At 34.6% G+C, this 27,957-nt stretch overlaps 5 protein-coding genes and 1 pseudogene across 5 annotated transcripts; all 6 read left to right on the top strand.

Annotated features, from left to right (window-relative positions):
* The first annotated feature begins 952 nt into the window (after nt 1-952).
* LOC9317815 (ubiquitin carboxyl-terminal hydrolase 5) lies at nt 953-7,607 on the top strand. The gene is made up of 14 exons (XM_002881703.2): nt 953-1,354; nt 1,690-1,944; nt 2,312-2,456; nt 2,557-2,616; nt 2,724-2,819; nt 3,212-3,601; nt 4,001-4,141; nt 4,220-4,390; nt 5,134-5,391; nt 5,471-5,619; nt 5,878-6,438; nt 6,668-6,941; nt 7,034-7,194; nt 7,294-7,607. The coding sequence occupies exons 1-13, from the start codon at nt 1,215-1,217 to the stop codon at nt 7,166-7,168; spliced, it is 2,775 nt and encodes a 924-aa protein (XP_002881749.1). The 5' UTR covers nt 953-1,214; the 3' UTR covers nt 7,169-7,194; nt 7,294-7,607.
* Nucleotides 7,608-8,403: 796 nt separating this feature from the next.
* On the top strand, nt 8,404-9,588 carry LOC110229315 (annotated as a pseudogene).
* A 242-nt stretch (nt 9,589-9,830) lies between these two features.
* LOC9317814 (F-box protein At2g40925) lies at nt 9,831-11,032 on the top strand (the record flags this gene model as incomplete). The annotated part of the gene is given in 2 exon segments (XM_021029103.1): nt 9,831-9,968; nt 9,970-11,032. Coding segments are annotated over 2 exon segments (1,131 nt in total), but the record flags the coding sequence as incomplete, so codon positions are not given.
* A 1,364-nt stretch (nt 11,033-12,396) lies between these two features.
* Nucleotides 12,397-14,321, top strand: LOC9317813 (F-box/LRR-repeat protein At2g40920). Its single transcript, XM_021027115.1, has 3 exons — nt 12,397-12,637; nt 12,827-13,217; nt 13,479-14,321. Exons 1-3 carry the CDS (start codon nt 12,533-12,535, stop codon nt 14,288-14,290), a joined length of 1,308 nt encoding a protein of 435 aa, XP_020882774.1. The 5' UTR covers nt 12,397-12,532; the 3' UTR covers nt 14,291-14,321.
* Nucleotides 14,322-14,617: 296 nt separating this feature from the next.
* LOC9317812 (F-box protein At2g40910) lies at nt 14,618-17,485 on the top strand. Its single transcript, XM_002881700.2, has 3 exons — nt 14,618-15,303; nt 15,472-15,538; nt 15,659-17,485. Exons 1-3 carry the CDS (start codon nt 15,199-15,201, stop codon nt 16,834-16,836), a joined length of 1,350 nt encoding a protein of 449 aa, XP_002881746.1. The 5' UTR covers nt 14,618-15,198; the 3' UTR covers nt 16,837-17,485.
* Nucleotides 17,486-20,950: 3,465 nt separating this feature from the next.
* LOC9317811 (WAT1-related protein At2g40900) lies at nt 20,951-23,685 on the top strand. Its single transcript, XM_021029740.1, has 7 exons — nt 20,951-21,423; nt 21,532-21,594; nt 21,683-21,799; nt 21,993-22,218; nt 22,640-22,798; nt 22,892-23,043; nt 23,183-23,685. Exons 1-7 carry the CDS (start codon nt 21,236-21,238, stop codon nt 23,463-23,465), a joined length of 1,188 nt encoding a protein of 395 aa, XP_020885399.1. The 5' UTR covers nt 20,951-21,235; the 3' UTR covers nt 23,466-23,685.
* The last annotated feature ends 4,272 nt before the right edge of the window (nt 23,686-27,957 follow it).

Genomic DNA, 27,957 nt, shown 5'->3' with positions numbered 1-27,957 from the left:
TAAATAAATAAATCAATATCTAAACTAATACATAATCATTTGTTAGGTATCTCGTCGGCATCCTAAATTATCAATATATAATATTATTTAATATTAACACATTAATAATAATATTATTTGATGTATTTAATATCTTAACACGTTACAAGTATGTGTAGTGCGTTATCATTATTGTTATCATTATTATTCTATGTAACTTGTTAATAATATTTTTATCATGTAATTAATTAAGCTTTTATAAAAATATATATTAATTCACAATTCTAAATTAATATAAAATATTAATTTTGTATGATATGGTAACTCGTTTAACACGATAACTATGAATGTAACACATATTATATGAACTTATCACGATAATATATCATTTAACATGTAAATAAAATAATTGTTTATATAGATGAGCAATGTCGTTATGTGGTTGGTAAATATTATCCGGTGATGAACAGTATCATCGACGCCGGAATGAACAGTGTCATAGATATATTGAAGTAGGAAAGCAAATTTTTTAATCAATGGCATTTTCGTTATTAATCATAAATAGAAGGAGAAACTTGGTTTATTTTTTCTTTCTCTTTTATAATTACTTAATTATAATATTATCATGCATAGATACTTAATTTTTGGATCCTCTGAGCATATCAATTAATATAAGCCCTAATTAAATTTGAATGACATAAATTTTAACTTTTTAACGTGTGAACTTTATGTTTATCTGTCAGTATTATATGTACTTTTAAAGAATAAGAAATATCACATTAAGTTATTTTTCTACTGCATTTCAATTAGTTCAAAAGCAAAAAAAAAATATTTTTGTCAACTTATTATTATTATTATTATTATTATTATTATTTTTTTTTTTTTGTCAACTTATTATTATTTTTTCTTTCCTTATTATTATTTTTTTTTGTTAATCATGGTGGAGTTTTGGGACCTTTTTCGAAATGACTATCAAGGAGCGAAGCCAGCAAGGATCTGTTCGAGAGAAAAAAAAAAAGGTTCCGACTTTTTGTTAGCGAGCGGCTCACTCTACTTTTGTCTCCCCAAAGAAGCCGTTAGGGTTTATCATATTCACCGCCTTGCTTAGCTCGCGCCGGAGTCGTACGGCGGAGCACGGTTGTTCGGCGTCGTATCAGCTTAGATTCTTCTCCACATAGCTAGAATTCGCGAAAGGGTGACTTAGCTGAATAGAAAATTGTCCTAATTTTCGAGATATGGCGGAAGTATCGATGGGAAGCAGCAGTAGCAGCACGGATCTGTCTCCCGAGGAAGAGCGAGTTTTCATCAGAGACATTGCTATTGCTGCTGAGGCTAACAGCAAAGAAGGCGATACATTTTATCTCATCACTCAGAGGTTTTTAACTCTTGATTTTTGCTCTCTATGGTCACTTGTAGCTTTCTTGTTTATGGGTTTACCAAATTCCCAAGAGTTATATCTATTTCTTCGTCATTTTGTCTTTGCTTGCCTTGGTTTCGGATTTGGTTAGGGTTTAGAGATTGGGTTTATCTTTATCAGTTCCTGAGAGATTAGTTTGAGAATTTCAGAACGTTTTCCAAAGAACCGTCTTTTATTGACTCATGTTTATGTGTATTGTCTTAGATTGCAACCATTGTAATAAAATTTGATTTTTCTCTTATGGTACTTGTGCTGAGTGCCAACATTTTCTCTGTTGTTACTCTTTCTTCCAGATGGTGGCAAGACTGGATTGAGTATGTGAATCAAGACCAACCATGTAACACTAATGATGGGTCTTCACTGTCAGAGCATTGCGACTCTCCTGGTTCAAGCACACTAAAGAAGCCTTCTAGGATTGATAACTCTGATTTGATCTATGATTCTTCGCTGGAGGACCCGAGTAATACCAGTGAGATTATTGAAACACTTCAGGAAGGTCGTGACTATGTTTTGCTCCCTCAAGAAGTGTGGAACCAGTTGCGTTCATGGTGAGTTTTTAGGGTACCAGAATGGAACAGATATGAAATTGTACATCTCTTCATCTTGTGTGAGCTAGACTTAGTTTTATTTCTATCAAGTGCTTTCGGTTTTTCTTGGTTATCTTTGGTATGTTGGGTCATGTTTATCTCATGTACCTCAAATGGATAATGCCAAAGGTCAAGAAAGATCTCTACCAAGTTCATCTTTTATGCACCTGATATTATTTAGTTGCTTTCTCTCTCATGTTGATTTGTAATGCATAATATGAAACTTACAACGCAGTCTCTTGGTTTTCTTATTTACTACACTATAGCATGGCTTTCTCACTTTAACTGATGATTTGGTTCATATGGATTATTGCTTCTGTTTTATAAGGTACGGGGGTGGTCCAACTCTAGCACGGAGAGTCATTAGCTCAGGTCTCTCTCAAACGGAGTTGGCTGTAGAGGTTTACCCTTTACGTCTTCAGCTACTTCTGATGCCAAAAAGTGACCATAGTTCCATAAGAATTAGCAAAAAGGTTAATCCTCTTTTCATTCTTTGTTTTCTTGCTCCATTACTTTAAAATCTGAACTCATTTAGTCTGCTACTTCATTGTACTGTCAAACTTTGTTGTGCAGGAAACTATCAGAGAGCTCCATCGAAGAGCCTGTGAAATTTTTGACCTCAACTCAGAGCATGTAAAGATCTGATATTCCTATGTTATTAAACAGCCCGTTTCAATGATACTTTTGGTATTCTTTTCTTTCCCTTTATCTTTCTTACATGAGCATTTTCTATCATGTAGGTACGCATTTGGGATTACTACGGCCACCAAAAGTATTCTTTGATGAATGACTTAGATAAGACACTGGACGATGCTAACCTACAAATGGATCAGGATGTGAGTTCACTTCTTCTTCTTTTTTTTTGCTTTCAATGTTATTAGCTATTTGCTATTTGAACTTCTGTCATAGTTTCTGATGTTGTTTCTGGGTATACCAAGTTTGTTGTATATCTTTTTGGTCAATTGTTATGAGGACAGAATTTATAATGCATTGTAGTTCTCTTTCTCCAATACTAAGTTAGCTGGAGCTCTTATATTGTTATTAATTTTTGGCTTTTGTAAATTTGACAATGAGGGAAACATCTGAATATAAAATGTTTATGCTTCAGTCCGATTGTTTAGTTAGCCTAAGCTTTTGGTTTTATATGCTCTCTGACTTTTATCTTTTTCGGTATCCTTACTGACTCATTAACTTTCCCATTGATTTTGTGTCTGTCGTTTAAAAACAGATTTTGGTGGAGGTGCTTGACATCAATGGTACATTATCAAGTGCTCACATTCAATCTGCTCAAGAGAACGGATTGGTGGATGAAGACTCTACTTCTATTCTCATTGAGCCTTCTAAATCAAGCTTGGCTGCTGCAGGAGGGTTCTCTTCAAGCAGGAATGCATTCAGAACTGGTAGTGTAGAAGTTTCACAATCTTTTGATAGCACATACAGTAGCACTGGCGTCACAACAAGGGGATCCACAGCTGGCTTAACAGGGCTGCTAAATCTCGGGAATACTTGTTTCATGAATAGTGCGATTCAGTGTCTGGTTCATACACCTGAGTTTGCTAGTTACTTTCAAGAAGATTATCATCAAGAAATAAATTGGCAAAACCCCCTTGGCATGGTGGTAAGTTCCTCTTGAAGTTCTTTGCTACTCATAAATCTGATGGATACCTAAGTTTGTGCGTAGGTTTAAGTGTGTATAGGTATGCTTAGACATCATTGGGTGGTTCACTTGTGTTTCCCTGTTACATGTAAAATCTTTTGCAGTACTGCATGTTTGGGGGTGTGCTTTAGTCCCAAAACATTCTTGATAGGCTTAATCTTGCATACATGTGGAATAACGTTGGAATATATAAGACATCTTATATCATCAGAAGTTACATTAGAAGTTGATTAGGGTAGTGTTCCTTGGCAGGTAATCAGTGACATTTTCTCTCGTAGATCACTAGCATTGTTTCTTTCTAAAATATTGAGTAGTTGATTTCAGATCATTACTTAACTGTATTGAAATCATTGTGCACAGGGAGAATTAGCTCTCGCATTTGGTGACTTGCTCAGGAAGTTATGGGCTCCTGGGCGCACACCAATTGCACCTCGTCCATTCAAAGCTAAACTTGCTCGCTTTGCTCCTCAATTTAGTGGGTACAATCAACATGATTCGCAGGTTTGTGAGACTAGCCAGATATTTTCTTTTACCTGTATTTGCATTGTAGCTCAAGGAATTCGGGTTCTCATTTTGCAGGAGCTTTTAGCGTTTCTGCTGGATGGTCTTCACGAGGACCTAAATCGTGTTAAACACAAACCATATATAAATTCTCGAGACGCAGATGGGCGCCCTGATGAAGAAGTTGCTGATGAGTTTTGGGCTAATCATATTGCTCGTAATGACTCAATAATCGTTGATGTTTGTCAGGTCAGCTGTATATCTTTTAGAAAATCCAACGCTTTTCTGTGTATCAACTCATCTCTATGATATTGGGCATTGAAACTGGTACTACTATTATGGATTAGGCTTGCATTTGGTTAGACTCTATAACGTCTAGGAATCTGCTGTAAGGTAACTCAACTAATAGAGATTTGGTTAGACTCTATAACGTCTAGGAATCTGCTGTATGGTAACTCAACTAATAGACATTTGGTTAGACTCTATAACGTCTAGGAATCTGCTGTATGGTCACTCAACTAATAGACACGAGTAACCGACATTCCAGTCCTCTATAACGTCTAGGAATCTGCTGTATGGTAACTCAACTAATAGACATTTGGTTAGACTCTATAACGTCTAGGAATCTGCTGTATGGTCACTCAACTAATAGACACGAGTAACAGACATTCCAGTCCTTTTTAGTGGCTCTGTAGAAAGTAAATTATATAAAAAGAGTTAAATTGGCCTAGTAAAAATACATTTGCAATTTTCACAGAAACGCGGTATTTGAAATGGGTATATTACTTGTCTCTCTGTGCTTATTGAATTTAGTCTTGATATTTATGTTAATCTCGGTTGTGTGAGTGCACATCCATCATGTATCAGCTTTCTATGTAGCTGATTTTTAGCTTGTGATTCAGACTTAGGGTATATTGTTATTTTTTGTTTTGGTTTCAAATTTTTAGTAATGTGGGGAATCTCATTCTCTTACTCTGATTCTTACCTCACAGGGCCAATATAAGTCAACATTGGTGTGTCCAATCTGCAACAAGGTTTCTGTAACATTTGACCCCTTCATGTACCTGTCTTTGCCGCTTCAGTTCAACACAACACGAGCAATAACAGTCACAGTTTTTTCTTGTGATAAAACTGCCTTACCTTCCACTATCACAGTCAATGTTTCAAAGCAGGGACGTTGCAGAGACTTGATTCAGGCATTAACAAGTGCTTGTTCCTTGAAGCAAAGTGAAGAGCTGAAACTTGCAGAGGTTTGTGGCTTCAGGTGCATTTTTAGTAAGATGTCGGTCTTTTGGCTTCTCTTAACTAATTTTTTTATCTTTTTCGCAGATTCGGAATAATTTTATCCATCGATTATTTGAAGACCCTTTAATTCCATTGTCCACTATCAAAGACGATGATCACCTTGCTGCATACAAACTTTCGAAGTCTTCGGAGAATACGACTTTGCTTAGACTAGTACTTCGCCGCAGAGATCAGTAAGTTAAATCTCAGTCTAATTTGTATGAACTAATTCTGGGGATTAGTTTGAGATAGCAAAGTTCCTCTTCTGTACTCAACATCTTTGGATTTCCTTTCTTACAACTTCAAGACTTTCTTTTCTTTGTGCTCTCACTTCCCTCAGCCTTATATTTCTGACTATTTTTTGAATCCTTGATGAATGCAGATCTGAGAAAGGATGATATTTTATCTTCTGTTTGCTCTCTTCTTTATCATCTTATTGTACCATGTTTCAGGAAAGCTGGGGAACGCGAAAGTACAGTTCAATTGAAACCCTGTGGAACACCCCTTCTCTCATCAGCTTCACGTGGAGATGCACTCACCAAAGGAAAAATCCATTGCCTCATCCAGAATATGCTTTCACCTTTTCGGAGGGAAGAATCTGTGGGCAAAAGAGGAAATTCTGATTCTAGTATCCCCGAGAGAAGGTCAGCTCGATTTAATAATTCTGAGGAAGAAGATAAAGTTGATGGACTGAAAAAAGCCAAGAAAAGCAACTCCTCCGAATTGGGTGCTTCTAAATTATCCCTGCAACTCATTGATGAAAACAATAAAACGATTAATCTGCCAGACGATGAAGCAGAAGCTATTAAATTACCGTCATCAGCTACAGTAACTATTTATTTGGATTGGACACCAGAACTCTCTGGTATGTATGATATAACTTGCCTGGAGAGTTTGCCTGAAGTTCTCAAATATGGACCTGCTACCAAGAAGGCTCGTTCAGAACCTCTTTCTTTATATGCCTGTTTGGAAGCGTTTCTACGCGAAGAGCCTTTGGTGCCTGACGAAATGTGGTAAGCAGTCTTTTCTCCTAATCTCTTCTGTGATAGACTCATTTTTGCAGGTTTGTGGTAAGAGTTGAACTACGCGTTACTGAAAGATGATAATGATGTTCAGAATTGCTAGTGTCTACTAAGGATTGAAGTTGAAAACACTGTATTGTGCTGTAGATCTTTAGCCACCGTCTTCTACTTAGTTGCTAAGTCAATCAATGGCATTATTTCTTCCTTCTTTTTTGTGTAGGTTCTGTCCACAGTGCAATGAAAGAAGGCAGGCAAGCAAAAAGCTTGATCTGTGGAGGCTTCCTGAAGTCTTAGTCATACATCTAAAGAGATTCTCATACAGCAGATCCATGAAGCATAAATTGGAAACATTTGTTAACTTTCCTGTCCATGACTTAGATCTAACAAAGTATGTAGCCAACAAAAACCTATCTCAACCACAGCTATATGAGCTCTATGCCTTGACCAACCATTATGGTGGTATGGGCAGCGGACACTACACTGCACATATCAAGGTCAGTTCGAGCAGCTTTACTTGATCTCTGTTACCACTTCTGAGCTTCTTCTTCTTTCTTTCTTTTTTCTAAATATTGAATATGATCTGCAGCTTTTGGACGACAATAGGTGGTATAACTTCGATGACAGTCATATATCACATATAAACGAGGATGATGTGAAGTCAGGTGCTGCTTATGTGCTCTTCTACAGGAGGAAGTCTGATGCAGGTGGAGAAATGAAATAGTCCAACACGAAAAGACGATCTCCGAGGTAACAGATATCAGTTTCGTCTAAAAATCTCTTTTTCTTAAAACAGCTTAGTTAGATCACTGAAACATAAAGCAAACTTTTGTATTTTGCATTTTGCAGGTTCAATTAATCACTAAGCACCTGATGGGCGGCTATATCGAACCCATAAGATATTAAAATTAGGTTTAGATCTCTTGTAAATGAGTGGAAGTTGGGTTCTGAATACTTTAATTAACAGGAATGTATCTTGTCTCGTTCTCTCAGTTTTCGACTGTATAGAGATGTATTTGGTATAACATCAATAGTACTGTTATCGTCACTGACTTTGACACTTGATCATCAGACAAAAGTGTATTCACCAAATATGTAGGTTTTTAAAATATTAAGGCCGTGTTCTTTTGTGTGCCGGCCACCCAAGTGGGCGACTCTAAAAACAACTTCACTTTTAATTAAATCTCAAGCGAGGGACAAGTTACATGTGAAAGCCGATGACAGATGAAGAGATGTTGAGTTGCCGCTTTGGCTTGAAAATTACAACAGTAACACCATCACGAGCGATAGAGAGTCTAGAGAAGAAAATCTCTCACAGAAATAAAAGAAATGAAGTGTAATTTTTAGTCGCCGGAAGCTGTCGCTCGCGACTTGCAATAGAACACGACCTAAGACGGATTTTGTTCTGTCTAAAATCTAGTAGCTAAAGATGTCAGACAGGTTCAAAAACTAAAATTTTGGGATGAATACGTTTCTAATTCATCTAAAAATTTTAAAACAAAATCTGCAACAATTTCAGTTATGAATCCAACTCAAGAATAGTATTTACAATAATTTATTGATTACGTATCAATCCATCTGATAAAATTACATGAAGAGCTTGAAACTAAAATCCAAATTATTATTCTATAAAAAATTGAATAATTTACTTTTGATTTTAGTTGGGTATAATAAAAGTATTTAACTGTAAAAAATGTATTTAACTTTTCAATTAGTATGTCTAAAAACTTATCTCAAAAAGAAAGGAATAGAGAGGAACGATGTCGCAAATTGCTAAAACAAGCGATTTCCTAAAAAAGGAAATATTTGTCAACATCTAGCAAGGATTATTTCCTTTTAGAAAAGTTGCTTCCGTGATGTGGAAGTTTCCTCTTCCTAATAAGAACATGCCTAGGGTTCTAATATAAATTTGTTTTGTGGGTAGCGGCGCCAGCTTGTGTGAATCTGTGGAACAACACGATGGGTTTGTTTCTTCGTTTAGCAGTCACCCAACGAGAGAGAATGAGTAAAACTATGAAGAAGAAGGGAAGAAGAAGAGGAAGTCATATGTGCAAGAAGCACGACTGTGAGATTCCTCCGGATCTCGTGACAGAAATTCTTATAAGATTGCCAAAAAAGTCCCTAATGAGGTTCAAGTGCGTCTCCAAGGATTGGTCATCCCTCATCTCTTGTCGATATTTTAGCCACTTATTTACTGTCAGACGACAACAAAAACCACGTCTATACAGTGGCGAAAGACAACCAACGTGTACTGCTATCATCAACGTCTCCAGACAACAATTCTTTTGTGGTCGTCGACAAAGATTTGAGCATCCCAAGGATGGGCTACTCCGCCAACGTTGTCCGTGGTTTGATGTGTTTCAGAGTTAGAAAAAAGGCGTATATCTATAACCCTAGAACCAAACAACTCTTGACCTTACCAGCCATAAAATCTGACATCATAACTGAACAAGATCAAAAGAAGCAAATCCAATACTATATCGGACACGACCCTGTTAGTGATCGGTACAAAGTAGTCTGCACGATTATGGTATCCTCCGCATATTTGTGTAATCTGAAGTCAGAGCATTGGGTCTTCCAACTAGATAAAGCTGGAGGTTTGTGGAAAAAAGTTTTTCCACTGGAAAATTATCATCCTCATGCTCTTGGCACAGTAGGAAGGTGTATGAATGGAGTACTATATTATCTAGCTTGGATTGATATGTACAATTGTGCAGTTTTGAGTTTTGACACTATGTCTGAAGAGTTAGCTATTTTCAACTATACCTACCTTAGAGAAGAGGGTTTGGTGGATTTATGGGTATTGATAGACGCTGGGTGAAGAAATGGTCGACCAAGAGTTTGGTTTTGCAGCCTTGTCAAAGACATTTAGTCCAAGACATTGAATTGATGATCGTAAAAGGTACAACTCTAGACGGCAAAGTTATCTTAGCACCAGTGGAGATGCGTTCTCGATTCTACATTCTGTGTTACGATATACAAAGCAATGATTTAAGAAAGGTTGAAATCAAAGGAGTGCCAGAGCCTTGGTTTGATAAAGAGTGCTATTTTGACTTGAAGTTTATGGATGTGAGTGAGAGCCTCATTGATGCAGGGGAGATACAAAATTTGAGGACAAATATTTTCTTGGTCCGCAAGACCTGATTCATCGAGATATTTGAAATATTTCCAAATATGATTATTATTTATTTAACTATTTAGATTTATAGTTTAATATATATTTTTAGAACTTTCTAAAATATTCTATGGATTTTAGGGTTTTATGCTTTATTATAAAGAGCTTTCTTATTATATTAAGTTGTTATTGAAGTGATTAATCAGAAGATCTAAAGAAGAGGAAGAGGTAGAGGTAGAGGTAGAGGTATGTGCGAGACTCCTCCTGATCTTGTGATCGAAATTCTTATGAGATTGCCAGCAACCTCCCTCATGAGGTTCAAGTGCGTCTCAAAGCAGTGGTCATCCCTCATCTCTTGTCGATAATTTTGCAACCGTTTATTTACTACCGTCACACTCACACGACAACAACAACAACAACCACGTCTATACATGTGTTTAGTGACGAAAGACAACCAAGGTCTACTACTATCATCAACGTCACCGGACAACACTTCTTTTGTAGTCGTCCACCAAGATTTGAGCATCCCAGGGATCGGAGGCTACTTCTTGGACGCTGTTCCTGGCTTGATGTGTTTCCAATTCAGAACAAAGGCGTGTATCTATAACCCTAGCACCAAACAAATCTTGACCTTACCCTCCGTAAAATCCGACATCACAGCTCAACAAGGTCAACTGAAGAGTACCCAATACGTTATTGGACGCGATCCTGTTAATGATCAATACAAACTATTCTGCACTATTGAGATATCCTCGCAATGGTTTGCAAACATGAGGTCAGAGCATTGGGTCTTCACACTAGAAGCTAGAGGTTCCTGGAAAAAGGTTGTTCCACTGGGAGATTATCATCCCCATGCTCCTGCCACAGCAGGACGGTCTATCCATGGAGTAGTACATTATCTAGCCTGGGTTGATTTGTACAATTGTGCGGTTGTGAGTTTCGACATTATGTCTGAAGAGGTTACTACCTTCCTATTACCTCAGAAAATCAGGGATGTGCCTGTGCCTGCACTGATGATGAAGGCGGATCTTATAGAGTATGATGGAAAATTAGCTATTTTCAATCATAGCTACCTTAAAGACGAGTGTTCCGTGGATTTATGGGTATTGAAAGACGCTGGGATGAAGAAATGGTCCAATAAGAGGCTGGTTTTGCAGCCTTGCCAAAGGCATTTAGTCCATGACATTGATTTGATCGTAAAAGGTACAACTCAAGACGGCAAGGTTATGCTGGCACCGTTGGAGATGTGTTCTCAATTCTACATTCTGTTTCATGATGTGCAAAGCAATGATTTGAGAAAGGTTGAAATCAAAGGAGTGCCACGCCTTTGGTTCCATAAAGAATGCTATTTTGACTTGAAGTTTGTGGATGAGAGTGAGAGCTTCATCTACGTGGAAATTTGACTAATACTATATATTGACTTTAATTTGTTTGTGTAGCAGATACGAATACAGTTTAGTCAAGTTATTTTTACTGCATTCATATTTTTTTTTTTTTTTTGGGGGGAGCAAAATTAGTCTTCTACTTTAAATTCTTTGCTTCACGCAGTCACATTTGCATGACATCCATTATCTTTCATTAACAGTTATAATGTTATGAATCAATAACACAAAAGAGAAGCACTCTATTTTTGGTCTCACTTCTTTCTGCACAATCTTGTGCACAGACAAACAAATTTGTCTGGAACTTAATCTCTACCTTGTATAATCATGATGTGCTTGTAGTTGATGAGGGTGCACGCCTTTTCTCAACTGCAGCGAGTAAGGATGGGAGATCACTCACATTCTTCTATATGATCTGTCCTGGGTTTTCTTCTGCCTCGGTTAAAAGGATTTGTTTTATGAATCAAGAACACAAAAGAGAAGCTGCCTATCTTTAAACTCTGCTTCATTCTCCACCATCTTTTGTACAGACAACAAGATGCTCTTAACAAACAATTTGCAAGATTCTTCAAAATCTGTTGATCTTGATTCTTTGATTAAGACCGTTGGCACCACCATGCTCTACCAAAAGCAACTTGAGGATATGGATCAATTTGTCAGCTTGAATTCTCCTTTATCTTGATGTCTAATAATCCGAGGGATTATAGGTTTTTAGGCAATACAGACCGAACCAAACCAACTAAAGGCTAGTGGTTTAGACTCAATTAGCACATGAACCAACGGTTAGCTTGTGATTATGTTACTATTATTATTATTTCCTTTTTTTTTTTACCTTTTCCATTTTCTACAATTATTTGCACCTTTTTGTCTTAAGAGAGTTGAGAGAGATTATAAATAGAAGAATACTTAGGGTAAACCATTATATTCACCCCCTTTATTTCAACTAATTAGAATTTGTCACTTAATAATAATAATATTTTTTTATTTAATTATAAAATCTAATTTGCTACTAAAACGAAATTATGTATCGGTTTGGGTTTATTATAAAGGGTTAGAGTTTAGATTTTATGATTAAACGAGGTTAAATATCGGTTTGAGTTTATAAACGAATTTAGATTTTTCAATTAAACGAGGTTAAATGTCGGTTTGCGTTTAGAAAGTACGATTAGGGTTTATATTTTATGATTAAACGAAGTTAAATATCGGTTTGGGTTTATAAAAAAATTTAGATTTTACAATTAAATTAGGTTAAATGTCGGTTTGAGTTTAGAAAATACGATTAGAGTTTAGATTTTTTACGATTAAACGAGTTTAAATAGCAGTTTGGGTTTACAAAGAAGAATTAGAGTTTAGATTTTGTAATTAAACGAGATTATATCGGTTTGGGTTTACAATAGAATGGTTAGAGATTAGATTTAATAATTAAATGAATTACTTATTTAATTATCTGGCAAATTTTGATTGGTTAAAATAAAAGGGATGAACCCGAGTATTGCTCTTATAAATACGTAGAAATCTCATCAAAGCCCTAACATCGATTTCTGGAGTTTGGATTGTTTTTGAATAAAAGTTGAGCTGAAGAGCTAAAGAGATGAAGAGAAGGAGGAGGGATCTGAAACAAGCGGCGGAGTCAGAGCAGGAGGAGTGTCAGAGAATTCCCCAGGTCGTCTCTCTCGGAGATTCCGATCAAATTCAGGTATAAATACGCCTCCTTTATACGCACTTTTTATGCAATCTCGCCAATTCGTAGCGTTTCTTTCTTTGGATATTTCTCTCTAAAGGTTGGCTTAGTTTCTATGTATGTACTGATTAAAGTTTAAATTTTTACTTGTGTTTTTCATGTTATAAGTTTGAATCGTGCTTATTTGCTACTTTTTTGGTGTAGCCGTCACCCAACAAGAAAGAAGGAGAACATATATGTGAGTTACTGCAGGATATGCAGGATCTTGTGTTGGAAATTCTAATGAGATTGCCAACACAGTCCCTGATGAGGTTCAAGTGCGTCTCTAAGCACTGGTCATCCCTTATTTTTAGTCGATATTTTTGCAACCTTTTATTTACTACGGTCACACGACAACAACCACGCCTATACATGTGTTTAGTGGATGATGGCGGGCACCGTATACTTCTATCTATATCATCACCGTCTCCAGACAACACTTGTTATGTCGTCGTCGACCAAGATTTGAGCATCCCAGGAATGGGAGGCTTCTTCTTGAACATTGTTCGTGGCTTGATGTGTTTCTCCCGTAGTAAAAAGGCGTGTATCTATAACCCCAGCACCCAGGGCCGGTCTTTGGATTCTAGTGGCCTAAAGCATACTTAAGAAAAAAAACAACAAAAAATAACCATAAAAGGGAAAAAAAAACGAAAAGAAAAAAACTGTAAAAATAAAGACTCGAACTCACAACTTGTAACTCAACTACTAAATACATGACCAACTGACCAAACAAAGATTTCTAACATGTGGCCCTAAAAAATGTCTAATATTTTGTGGCCTAAAACACATGCTTTGGCTGCTTTATGAGCGGGCCGGGCCAGCACCAAACAACTCTTGACCTTACCTGCCATAAAATCCGACATCGTAGCTCAACAAGGTCAAAAGAAGCATCTTACCCGGTATTACATCGGACACGACCCTGTTAGTGATCAATACAAACTAGTCTGCACGGTTGCGATATCCTCGCCATTGCCACGTTTGGCTAATCTGAAGTCAGAGCACTGGGTCTTCGCACTAGAAGCTGGAGGTTCATGGAAAAAGGTTGTTCCACTGGAAAATTATCGTCATCATGCCCCTTCCCCGCTAGGACGGTCTACCAGTGGATCAGTAGTACGTTATATGGCCTGGCCTGATAATTATAATTGTGTGGTTGTGAGTTTCGACATTAGGTCTGAACAGATGACTATCATCCCAGTACCTGGGGAGATCGCACCTCATGAGCATGTGCCTGCAGTTACGATGAGGGCGGATCTTATAGAGTATGGTGGGAAGATAGCAATATTCTATCATACTTACCTTAAAGACAAGGGTTCCGCGGATTTATGGGTTTTGGAAGACATTGGGAAGAATGAATGGTCGAAAAAGACTCTGGTTTTGCAGCCTTGTCAAAGGCATTTAGTCAAAGACATTGAATTGATCGTAAAAGGTACAACTCAAGACGGCAAGGTAATCTTGGCACCGTTGGAGATGCATTCTCGATTCTACATTCTGTATTACGACTTGCAAAGCAATGACTTGAGAAAGGTTGAAATCAAAGGAGTACCACGCCTTTGGCCTACTCATAAAGAATGCTATTTTTACTTGAATTCTATGGATGAGAGTGAGAGCTTCATCTACTTGGAAACTTGACCAAGACTTTTGACCCTCTTTTTTTTTTTTCTGTTTTTCTAACCGTTTAAGAATACAATTGTGTTAAACGATATTTCTAATTTACTTGAATAAGTTATCTTCATGCTATTGACTTTATTGGTCTCCTGCTTAAATGCTTTGTTTCAAGCAGTCACATATTGAGGATATAATCTTTTTTTTTTGTAGAAGTTTGGATTTTGGATTTAGTCCCCTGAACTTATCTCCATACTCACTTCAAAACTCATTTTGTTAAAGAAATAATGGATGAACAAACATTTTTATCAAGCAAGACACAAAATGTTTTTGGACTGCTTCTCTTCATCCATTTTCTTAACCCAATCTCTCTGTAGTTGCTATAGTTTGTTGTATCTTTTCAGCTGGAAGATATTGTAGTTGCATCACTTGTGCTGATTCGAATTTAGCCTTGAGAGTTAATGCTTATCTCGGTTTCATGAATGACTGCTGTTGTTTATATGGCCAAAGTTTAAAAGGGACAACTGCTTTCTAACAGAATGGACCAAACCAATTAAGGATTGTGGTTAAGAGTCAATTAGCACACGAACCAACGGCTTATAACAGAATGAACCAAACCAATCAAGGATAGTGGTTAAGAGTTAACTAGCACGTGAACCGACGCTTAGCTTGTGATTATGTAAATATTACTAATTATTATTTCCTTAAATTCCTTTTTACCTTTTCTACATTTACCTAAAGAGATAATAAGACTTCACAAACAAAAGCCCTAATTTCAAAAGCCCTAGTTTCTCTTCCGACTGCACAAATTCAAAAGCCCTAGTTTCGATTTCTGGAGTCTTTGCTCTTTTGTTTGTAATTTTGGTGTTAAAGTTTGCAATTTTTTTTGACGGAAAAGCAAAAGTTTGGAAATTTGAGCTGAAGAGTTAAAAGAGATGAAGAGAAGAAGGAGGGATTTGAAACAAGCGGCGGAGTCAGAGCAGGAGGAACGTCAGAGCATTGCCCACGTCGTCTCTCTCAGAGATTCCGATCAACTTCAGGTATAAATACGCTTCCTTTATCTCCAATACAATCTCGCCAGTTCATTGCTTTTCCTTGGGATCTATGTACTGAACTGTAGTTTGAATTTTTACTTCCCTTTTCATGTTATAATTCTAGGGCAATTGATTTGTTCTTTGATTGCTGTTTGGTTTTTTGTCTCTTTGAAGATAATGGATGTAAAAGGATGTTATAACTCATTAGCATTGTTTCCAGCCCAATTTCCTATCATACGAGGTATAAACAATGTTGCTTGATTCTTCTCTCAAACTTGTACAAACTGAAGAAAACAAGATCAAATCTCTCTTATTTGCTGATAATGGCGCTGTCTTTTCCTTTTTTTTTCTGGTGTATAAGAGAGAAGAAAAAGGAGAAAATATATGTGCGAGATTCCTTCGGATCTCTTGATGGAAATTGTTATGAGATTGCCAGCAAAGTCCATGGTGAGGTTCAAGTGCATCTCCAAGCAGTGGTCATCCTTCATCTCTTGTCGATATTTTTGTAACCGTTTATTTACTACTGTCACACGACAACAACAACCACAAGTATACATGTGTTTAGTGGACCAAGGCGGGCAACGTGTGCTGCTATCCTTATCATCAACGTCTCCAGACAACACTTGTTATGTGGTCGACCAAGATTTGAGCATCACTGGGATGGGAGGCGTCTTCTTGAATGCTGTCCGTGGCTTGTTGTGTTTCTCAGTAAGAAAAAAGGCATGTATCTATAATCCCACCACTAGACAGCTCTTGACCTTACCCGCTATAAAATCCGACATCATTGCTCAACAAGGTGAAAGGAAGGATATCCGGTATTATATCGGACACGATCCTGTTAATGATCAATACAAACTAGTCTGCACGATTGTGACATCCTCTGCATTTTTCAAAAATGTAAAGTCAGAGCATTGGGTCTTTGTACTAGAGGCGGGAGGTTCGTGGAGAAAGGTTGTTCCGCTGGAGAATTACCATCCTCATGCTCCTGCCACAGTAGGACAGTTTATCAATGGATCGGTAGTACATTATATGGCTTGGCTTGATATGGAAACTTGTGCTGTTGTGAGTTTTGACATGACGTCTGAAGAGTTGACTACCATCCTAGTACCTCAGGAAGCCGGGGATGTGGCTCTGCCTGCAGCTAGGATGAAGGCGGGTCTTATAGAGTATGATGGGATAATAGCTGTTTTCGATCATACCCACCTCAAAGAAAAGTGTTTGGTGGATTTATGGGTATTGAAAGACGCTGGGAAGAAGGAATGGTCGAAGAAGAGGCTGTTTTTAAAGCCTTGTCAAAAGCATTTAGTCCATGATGACATTGAACTGATCGTAAAAGGTACAACTCAAGATGGCAAGGTTATCTTGGCACCGATGAAGATGCATTCTCAATTCTATATTTTGTGTTACGATATGGTAAGCAATGACCTGAGGAAGGTTAAAATCAAAGGAGTACTAGACATTTGGTTTGGTAAGGAGTGCTATTTCGACTTGAAGTACTCTAAGGATGAGAGTGAGGCCGTCATCTACTTGGAAACTTGACCATTGACTTTGTTTGTCTAGCTGTTTAAGAAAATACAACTGAGTTAAAAAATTGTTTTTGCAAAAGAGTTAATTTAATTTTCTAAAATATGTAAAGAAATGTTTCTCAGAACGAGCTTAGTCTCTTACTTAAATGCTTTGCTTCAAGCAGTCTCACAACATCTTAAGAAGAATAGAATCTCTCTGTAAAAGCTTGTAATTACATCCCTTCTCTTTCATTATCAGTCATAATGTTCTCAATATTTCTTTTGTATTGTGAAGAGAGATTAGTCCCTTGAACTTGGATCGTTTATATTATTAATCATGAACACAAAAGAGAATGAGTCTATTTATTGACAGATCCATATGCAAGACCTTTTATACATCCAAAGTCAACCAATGTCAACATCTTATGTTCACTGATAAAAAATGTCAGTCTGATATAGATGACCTTTTCTACAAGCATGTCTCTCAGTTTGCACAATTAATTTGTTAGGATGGTCATAATTGTCTGTTGTTGGTGTGAGGCTTAAACTAATTCATTAAACTAATTAGTTTAAACAGAGACAGACTCAAATTAAAACAAGATTTGGACTCAAAAACAACTCATGATCTGATCAATGTCTCTGATATATACACACGTCACCACAGTTATAAGAGACTTGAGTCCAATGAGATTACCAAATTGCTCAAAATACCATTTTCATCAAAGAAATAATAAGAAAAAAGGAAAAAGATGAAACAAAAGAAAAAAAAAAGACATGAACTTTGGGTAGGCCCAAAAGTTTGAGTGTGGAAATGAAGTTGCTGGAGGGTGATTAGATGACCATTTTGATTTGTTGCCCTCTTTTTTTCCCATTTCTCTTTACTACCCAAATACGCACCCACACTTTTGACCCACACCCACTTTCTCTATTTTTCTTTCCCAAATTTCTTATCAAATCATTCGTTGTTTTTATTTTTATTTTTTTTAAAAACCCACCCTTAAAACATTTAGAATCTTAAGTATAATTTATGTCGGCTATTTATGTCTATACACATATAGACACACAAGTTTATATTCATATTTACATATAGTCCGAACATTTTAAAGTAAAGATAATTAACGAGATCTCTTAAACTACTAAAATTCAGGTGAATAATCCCAATTTACAAGTTCTATCTGTATGATATACAATTATTACAATATAAATTTATCGCCCAAACATTTTTGGTTTGGTGAAATCTGGTAGTTTGTACTAAAATTCAGACTAAAAGTCCTACAGATCTCTTATTTTTATAAGAGTAATGTAGCAATTTAAATGTGCACCGCGTCTAGATCATAACGTCTAGATCATAATCTAGACAAAATCATAATCTATGATAAATTGGTTGTACGAACTGGTGTTAAATTAATGTCTGGTTTCTTCAAAAAAAATTAAAAAAAAAAAAAGAAGATAGGAAATAATAGATTTGATCATCTAAAAAAAAAAGATATGAAATTTATGTGGAGATAGACTACCGACACCGTGGTGCATGGTTAAGCTCGTCACATTGATTCGAGTTTAGAAGAAATATGTGAATCATATTGAAAACTCAAAGTTATTTAATCAGATTTACGAATGACTTTTACGTAACAAATCAGAAGTCAGATACATATGCCAGATTTTGTCAGAAGGATTCTGTGTACGCATATAATTCCCAATCGCAGAGACGTAAAATATTCGATTCGGTAACTAAATCGTAAGGAGTTGACACTTGTCTCTGACACCGGCCAGACTCGATTTACGTGGAATCCACACACGCATGACACAAAGTGCACCTTTTCATCTATTTTATTTTTTATTTAACTTGGAAGTTTTACACTCAAGGATGCTAATTTTTGTAGCCACACAATTATAATATTAAAATGTGCAAGAGACCAATACATAATTGGAACAAAAAATTTGATCATAACCTGTAACATATGGTTTACACTAGATACACGAATACAAGTCCTATTATGACGAGTTCATGCATAATACAGTGATTGGTGTATTTAATATTTATTATAAATTTATATGATCTAGAACTCGAATATAACATAGAATGATCATCTGTGAAAGCATTTCATTATTGTTATTATTGTTTAATAATCATCAACATCATATAATTTGTACAACACTAGTTGGTTCAATCATAATACTTCTAAAGTACTATGTTTTTATACATTCAGACGAGTAAGCGTGAGACATTCCCTCTATATGGATAAGTGTATCGAATTCTTAATTATTAACATGACGGATGGTTTAAATTTTTTAAAAAAAAAAAAACATGATGGATATCGAGATGTGTAACCGATCGGATCATTAAACATTTTCTGATTAGTTTAGAGACTGAATAATTGCATTAAAAATAATTCCTGTTTGTTCTCACAATATAATATAATACAATTGAATCTATCTTATTCTTTTAAAAAAATTTAAGATATGAATTTTCACATAAACCTTCTCCAACTAAGTAAAGTAAGCCACTATTGTCACTTAAAGTGACATTAATGCATATTCTATAGAGATAATGGATGCCCAACTAAACATAAGTGAAGCATTTCAGACATAAACTGATAAAAGATGCAATATATAGGGATATATAATATAAATAAAACAAAAGAATCCAATGAGTTATGTTATGTGGTTAGCTTTTGTTCACGCATTTATATATAGTATTATATATGTGGTTTACATTTCGGATACGCAATTCTATGATATGTACGCAAATATGTATAGATGTGCAGACATGCAAATACGTACACACACATACTCACATATATAAACATATGTACTCAACTCAAGTAAATATATATCACTTTAATTTGGACTACATTTTGTAAGAGTTGATAATATTAATCAATTAAAATGACTACTTCAATTTCCAAACAATGAAATATGTAACACAGTTCGGTGACACAAACTAACTTATTTAACATGAATAGTCTCTCTTTTTTTCTTTCTTTTTTCTTTTTTAATGAAGGTGTCATTGAAATAATTGCTAGAAACTAATTAAATTAAAGTTAAATACACGTAACGTAATATATTTAGATAAATAATATCTAAAATATACAATAATAACAAAGAAAGAGTTAAGAAAAGTTATATTAAAAATTTCTTTAAAATTGTGTTTATTCAAGATAGATTGTTTTTACACACATATACTGATATACATGTGTAACAAATTTAGAAATAAACTATTAAGAACTTTTTTTGATAAAGAAACATTATTTCTTCTCTAAAATGACACATTTTATTCTATCTAGACATCTACTTATGTAACATATTTACGTATAGACAAACATGGTAAATTTTCAAGATAGAACAAACATAAATTATATGTAGTGCCCAAAACAGAACATATATCAAGATCTTTTTTTTTCTTGTTCTAATAATATACATGTTCTGATTAACTTTAACCATATATAACTCTTATTATTTTGTTACTGTAACTCTAAAAATATCTAAGGTTTTTTTTTCTTTGTGTGGAGATCGAAATCGATAATAGACAAGACATGTAACACATATTTTGTCCACCTTAAATTTCTAAACATGAAATGTAGTTTTGACATATGGGCCGGTCCCAATGTACGTAGGATTGAACCCAATTGATTATTGCTGCCACGTGGAAGTCAATCTGTCCACTTATGTTTCTTCATTGATTAAACCTCTTAAGATCGATGATTTATGACCATGAGTGTAGAAATTAGGATAGAAGTGGACATACGTCACATTCCACACGTATATAACCCCATATTAGCATTACAATGGGTTATATCAATCTTTTTGCAGTGGTTGGGTCGGTCGATTTGTCAAATTTCTACTATTACATAACCAAAAGATATTTTACAATATATATTAAATAAAGTAATTAGCTTATGATGATGTGAGTCATGAGACCATTTTAATTGCTAAGAAATGAGTTAATATTAGTTAACTACTTGTTCCACACTGATGTACACTTTCAATCACGATTTTTAGTAGCCACAAGATTTATTTACCTAATATGATTGGTTTCACGAAGTCATATAAACCGAATATTGTATATGTAGAATGTTTTATCCACTTACTTTAGAGATAATGAATTCATGACACCGAATTGTTATGCCGAATCAAACCGGAATAATTAACGCTAACGTCACTAAAAATAAAAAGAAATAACAAAAATACAAAGGAAGAAATCAGAGAACACTGAACATATCCGAATAATATGCTATATATACAAAGAACCTCTCACCACTTGGTTCTTAGGAAAAACACATTCTCCAAGTGTTTCTCTCCTCTCTTTTCCTAACTCATTTCTCTTACATACAACACTAACTTGACAATTTTTTATCCTCAAGTATCCTAAAATAACTCCAAAACCTTGATTGTTTTTTCTTGCTCTAAAACCAAAACAAAAACAAAAATTTGAGATGGGATTAAGGATGTCAGAATCAGCTAAACCTTACTTTGCAATGATCTGTCTTCAGTTCGGATACGCAGGTATGAACCTAGTAACTAAAGCTGTGCTTGACCGCGGTATGAGCCATTACGTTCTTGTTGCATACCGCAACGCTTTTGCCACAGCCGCTATCGCACCCTTCGCTCTTCTCTCCGAAAGGTACATATTTCTTCTAATTAAAGAAATCGATTCTCGAAACATTTAGATTTTTTTTAAAAATTTTTTTTGGCGTTTGTAGTAATATTTATGTATTGGGGACTTTTGTAGGAAAGTGAGATCAAAGATGACGTTTCCAATATTCATGCGAATATTTCTTCTTGCTCTTCTCGGGTTAGTCTTCTAATTGGACCGTTGATGAAATCAAGAAGATTTTGTTACAATTATGATTAAGGCTAACATATAAGGTTAATTTGAACAGGCCTGTGATTGATCAGAACTTATACTACATCGGTCTGAAACTCACATCACCGACGTTTTCCACCGCCGTTAGCAACATCGTGCCTGCACTTACCATTATCCTTGCCACACTTTTCAGGTAACATACAAAAGCAACGATTTTATTATTTACATTTTAACCAAAAAAATAGAAGGGAAAAACACGTTTTATTATATTTTGGTACGTGGATATGCACCAATTCAAAAGTAGATGTATAGTACAATTAGTGTATGACGATGTCATAAATTATGAATATTGATATGTATTTTTATGTAAATAATTTTCTTTAAAGGATGGAGAAAGTGGAGATGAGAAAAGTAAGATGCCTAGTAAAAGTGATGGGGACTTTAGTGACAGTGGTTGGATCCATATTGATGATATTCTACAAAGGTCCTTTCATTAATTTCTTCCGATCTCACCTCACCCCCGCCTCCTCGCCTCCGACGGCTGACTATCTTAAGGCTGCCGTCTTCCTACTCATCGCTTCCCTCTCATGGGCTTCGTTCTTTGTTCTTCAGGTATATAACAATTATTGATCAATTCTTTAAATAACTCACTACTTACATCATGAATTAGATTAACTATCACTAAAAAAACAAATTAACTATCACTATAAAAGTTTAAAGAGTAAATAGAATCCTTTTTTTTTTAGGTTTATAGGATTAGTTTTGGCTCTAGTTGTAGATTTTCCATCAAAATAGGAAAATATAGGTTATAGTATACACCTGACCATGTTATATGTTATTGGGATCTTGTTTCTAAATTTTCATGTTATATAATTTTTTTAATTTGATTAGGTTAACTGTATCTAGCTAAAATAATTACTAAAAGGTAAAAATTATGATGTAGTAAAATATGATTGGAAATTTTTTTAAACCTTTTCCCTAGTATATAAAAAGATAGATCTAACGATTTAGGCTGTTATATTTTGTTAATTAGGCTGCGACTTTGAAGAAATACTCAGCCCATCTCTCGTTGTCAACAATGGTGTGTTTCATGGGAACGTTACAGTCTTTAGCCCTGGCCTTCGTAATGGAACACAATCCTTCCGCTTTAAACATCGGTTTTGACATGAACCTTCTTGCTTCTGCCTACGCGGTTCGTCCTTCATTTCATGCCACTTTTACATATAACAAAATGATCAGTTTACAAAAATATTGATACTTACATTGTGATTGGTAACGGTTACAGGGAATAATGTCATCGAGCATAGCTTACTACGTTCAAGGACTTATGATGCAGCGAAAAGGACCGGTCTTTGTCACTGCTTTTAACCCTCTTGTCGTCGTCATTGTCTCCATCATGAGCTTCTTCGTTCTCGGTAAAGGAATCTACCTTGGAGGGTACGTTAACAACAACCGGTTAAGTATGACATATATATATATATATATATATATATATATATATATATATATATACTCGATTTAGTCTTGGATCTGTCTTGTTAATTAATTAAACCGGAATTGGCATTGATTTTTTCAGGGTTATTGGAGTGGTTGTTTTGACGGTGGGAGTCTACGCCGTGTTATGGGGCAAACATGTAGATGATGACGGTGCAGAAACAAGCTATGAAGATAACGTTTTAGAAGCCGTTAAGTGTTGTAGTGGCAATAATAGTCTAAGGATAATGCCGAAAATCGACGAAGCTGATGAGGAGGATGTTGAAACCGGAAAAGTAACGGCGGAGAAGGAGTCGTCAGTTCCGGAAGTAGTGGTGGTGGTTTTTTGTAGTGGAAATGTGGATAACGTTTCACGACCTAATTAGATGGGTTTTTATTTTTCTTTTTGTTTGAAGTAAAATTGGGGAGAAGAGTAACTTCTTTTTTTGATACTTGTAAGTTTGAATTCCTTTTCCCCTACTTCAGAAGTTTTCTGCTTTATTTATAGTTTTGATTTCTTATTGTAACTAAGGGATTCGATGTACCATCGATTTTGATCGTTGACTAGCTATATAAACCCGAGTAAATAATCACATTTGGTATTAATACGCGTCTATTACATACCATTTTACATACCAAACTTAAAAGGAGGGTGTCACCTGACTCGGTTAATGTTAAAATATGTATTTGCAAGCTTAAATATTTTCCAAGGATACTTCAGCTAAACTGGATATTGATCCTTGTAATGACCCCTCATACATCAATTTGAGCCAACATTATGACATCCTTGCTTGGTCTTTTTTGTCATTTTTAATATTTCTTTTCTAGTGAAGCCGGAAAGAATGCTAAGTCCAATTAGTTCTCAACGTATTAAAAATTAACACTTAGATTTTTTTAGAAATAAAAACATTTTCTACATTAAAAGCTTTTAGTTAAAAATCAAAACAATTTACTTAAAACATTATTTGTAAAAAATCTTTAAAACTTAACTAAATGTAAATTTAAAATACGTGAAAACATGTTGAACTTAACATCACAAAATTTACGGATCAAAAAGATATGATGCCAATTCCGGTTAGTTTTCAACGTATGAAAATTTTAACATTTAGATTTTTCTAGAAATAAAAATATTTTGTATAATAAAAGCTTTTAGCTAAACATCAAAATAATTTACTTAAAACAATAATATTATTTGTAAAAAACCTTTAAAACTTAAGTTAGTATTAAATTTAAAATATGTGAAAACATGTTTGCACTTATGACACCACAAAACTTGTATGCTACATTACACGGGATCCAAAATCCAGTTAGTTTTTACATCATATTACAAATTTCTTATCCAAGTTTTAAAAAAAGAATTAGAATCCGTAAGAAAGAAAAAAAAACAAAAACTTAAAACCTTTTTTTACTTAAAGTATAAATATTTAATATCTATTAATTTTTTTTATTAAAAATCAAAATTTTAAAAACTATTTTAAAAATTTGAACTAAAAACTTGAATGTTAAATCTACATAATGATACAAAAACAAGTTGAATATTTGGAATCTCTAACGACAAATGCGGGAACCAAAATCCGGTTAGTTTTCATATCATATTGCAAATTTATTATCCAAGTTTCTTTTTTTAAAAGAAAGTTAAAATCCATAAGAAAGAAAAAAAAGACAAAAAATTCAAAACCTTGTTTTAGTTAAAGTATAAATATTTTAAATCTATTAATTTTTAATTAAATATTACAATTTTAAAAATTCGAATTAAAAACTTGAATGCTAAATCTACATAATGATAGGAAAAACAAGTTGAATATTTGGAATCTCTAACGACAAATGCGGGATCCAAAATCCGGTTAGTTTTCATATCATATTGCAAATTTATCATCCAAGTTTCTTTTTTTAAAAGAAAGTTAAAATCCATAAGAAAGAAAAAAAGACAAAAAATTCAAAACCTTGTTTTAGTTAAAGTATAAATATTTTAAATCTATTAATTTTTAATTAAAAATTACAATTTTAAAAATTCGAATTAAAAACTTGAATGCTAAATCTACATAATGATAGGAAAAACAAGTTGAATATTTGGAATCTCTAACGACAAATGCGGGATCCAAAATCCGGTTAGTTTTCATATCATATTGCAAATTTATCATCCAAATTTTTTAAAATACGTAAGATTAAAAAAAAAATCAAAAAAAAAAATTCTTGGACCAAAAATCAATCAGGTTAATTAAATCAAAATCTTTTTTTGCTAAAAATAATTATATAACAAAAAAAAGGAAAGTAAGAAAAAGGTGCAAACCTGACTCTAATGATTAGACGAAAGAAATTAAATCCATCTTCATCCTCTATCCTTACGCGACTTCATTATCCTCCGAGCCATCGAAATCCCCCAAAACCTTGTCGTCGCTATCACTGTCCATCTCTTCGCTATATATCGGTAGAATCCGCCGGTGAAGGCGCAGAGTAACGAATTACCAATAACCTGAAATCATCCTTGATTGATCAAACTAAACACGAGACCTCTCTCGAGTTACGGTTCCGGCGGCGTTGGTCTGTGAGATTTTCGGTCTCCTGATTCACTATGAAAGAGTTGCCTTGGTTGCAAGTGTTTCGATTGCTTGCCTTGCAAGGTAAGAAATTTAGCAGGGAATGTGTTGGTTGCTTTAGGGATTTAGGTATCGAGAAAGATAGGTTCGTGAAGGTTCAGGGTAAGAATGATTTAGGAAGTGGAAAATTTTGAGTTAGGGTTTGATGTTTAGTGGTGGATTCGCAGCGAGAATGGCTGAGAAGAACGTGATCATAATCAGACTAACACGATGAACAATAGGGCTCTAAAAATATTTTGATTTCTCTAGGAAGAAGAAGAGATGAGTGAGACTATTTATAACGAAAGATTGATTAAAAAAAAATGGAAAACTTCAGTTGTTTCCTTTTTTTTTGAGTTTGATTGTTTCCTTTTTTTTTCGACTAGTTTGATTATTTCCTTTTTATCGACTAGTTTGATTATTACTCGACAAATACACAACATATGGATTGCGATTCGAGCTAATGGGCTCTGGGCCGAGAATAGTTTTAAGCAGAAGGCTTGACATTAATTAAAAAAAAAGAAAAGCAATTGACATTGGTTTAATTCCCGGTTATGTTATGTTATTGTTTTTGTTAGTTTAAAAATTATTAATTTTAAAAGAAGAAAGAAGAACAATTTTTGGGTTCACATTCATCTCCTTTGGTTTTAACCAATCATTATGCTATGTAATATACTAGATTTGAACCCGCGGTACACCGCGGAGCTATAATTTTTTTAAAAAAATCTAAATATAATTAGTTTTGTTTATTAATAGAGAGTATAATAAAATATTTCGACCTATTTTATAAATGTACCATCCATATATCTATATTAATAATTTTGAGTATATTAATTGTGTTTTAGGTTTAAATGGTATATCTATATATACACTTAAACGACATTTCGCTTTCTTCTTCTTCTTGCCTCAGTTTAGGAGAAAGATTTTTCTTGCGGTACACCGCGGAGCTATTATTTTTTTTAAAAAAAATTTCTCCTTTAACTTCCAAATCTAGATTTTACCCCGCGGTACACCGCGGGTCAATTTTTTTATAACTAAAAAATTATTTTGCAAAATTTTAAGTTGTATTTGTTTTGTTAATATTGTTTATTTTGTTTAGTGTTTCTGATTTTATAATTAAATTTTGATTTTTAATTCTAGGATTTCATCCATAGTATATTGTTTAATATTAATATTGATCTAAACCTGTTGCACCATATAACCCCGTCCCGTAAAATTAAACATCATTTGTTATTTTTTTTGAATAATATTTTTATCCACTACGGGTTGCAGGTTCATGCGGATAAGCCCGTAGAGAGTTGCGGGTTTGCGGATCCACCCGCCAAAAGAGAAGCTATCTTTTGAAACCCTTTGTTTTGTTTAGAGGTTTTAAGAAAATATCTAGGCATGGGCATTCGGGTACCCATTCGGGTTCGGTTCTTTTTTTTCGGGTATCGGGTCTATTCGGGTAGGTGGTCAAGACACATTCGGGTATTCTAAAAATTTGGTTCGGGTTCGGTTCGGGTTCGGGTCGGTTCGGGTATTTTAATAAAAAAGCAAAATACCCGAAAATAACCAAAAATACCTGGAATATTTTCGGGTTCGGGTCGGGTTTGGGTTTTTAACTCATATATACCCAAATCTAACCGAAATACCCGATTTCTCGAAAATACATTGGTTACTCTTTACCCAAATATAACCAAAAATATCTAAAATACCTAATATATTCGGTTTTATGATTGTAATTTTAGGTATTTCGGGTATTATAAAAATAAAAATAACTAATATTTTTAGGTGTATATTTGTATTCGGGTACATTCGGGTATTGGATTCGGTTCGGGTTCGGTTCGGGTTTTTTTCGGGTAGGAGTTAGGACCCATTCGGGTATTTTTAAAAATCGGGTTCGGGTTCGGTTCGGGTATTGTTCGGGTTTTTTGGTTCGGGTATTCGGTTCCGGGTATTTTGCCCAGGCCTAAAAATATCCCTAAAAAATAATTTTCATTATATGAAAAAAAGAAGTAGAAGAAATTGTAGTATCAACATTCCCGATTTTTACATCACTTTTTTTTTTGTCATCTAGATTTATTATTTATTGCAAATTCTGAGAACTGTTACAATTAATTTTTTTTTTTGCAGATAAAAATCAGAAGTTAACTAAGTCGAGATTTTTAAAAAGATTGTGTAGAGATTTTTGGTAAATTGTTGAGAACATATTTGATTTCAGAATCTTTACTTAAATAGATAAAGAAAGATTTTGTAGAGACTTTTGCTAAATATATGAGAAATGAATTTCAATTAAAAATCTTTACTAAATAAAACAAAT

Source organism: Arabidopsis lyrata, assembly GCF_000004255.2.
Source record: "Arabidopsis lyrata subsp. lyrata unplaced genomic scaffold ARALYscaffold_4, whole genome shotgun sequence".
NCBI lineage: Eukaryota > Viridiplantae > Streptophyta > Magnoliopsida > Brassicales > Brassicaceae > Arabidopsis > Arabidopsis lyrata.
The sequence above is the reverse complement of the archived record's forward strand: the minus strand, read 5'-3'. Positions and strand labels throughout refer to the sequence as shown.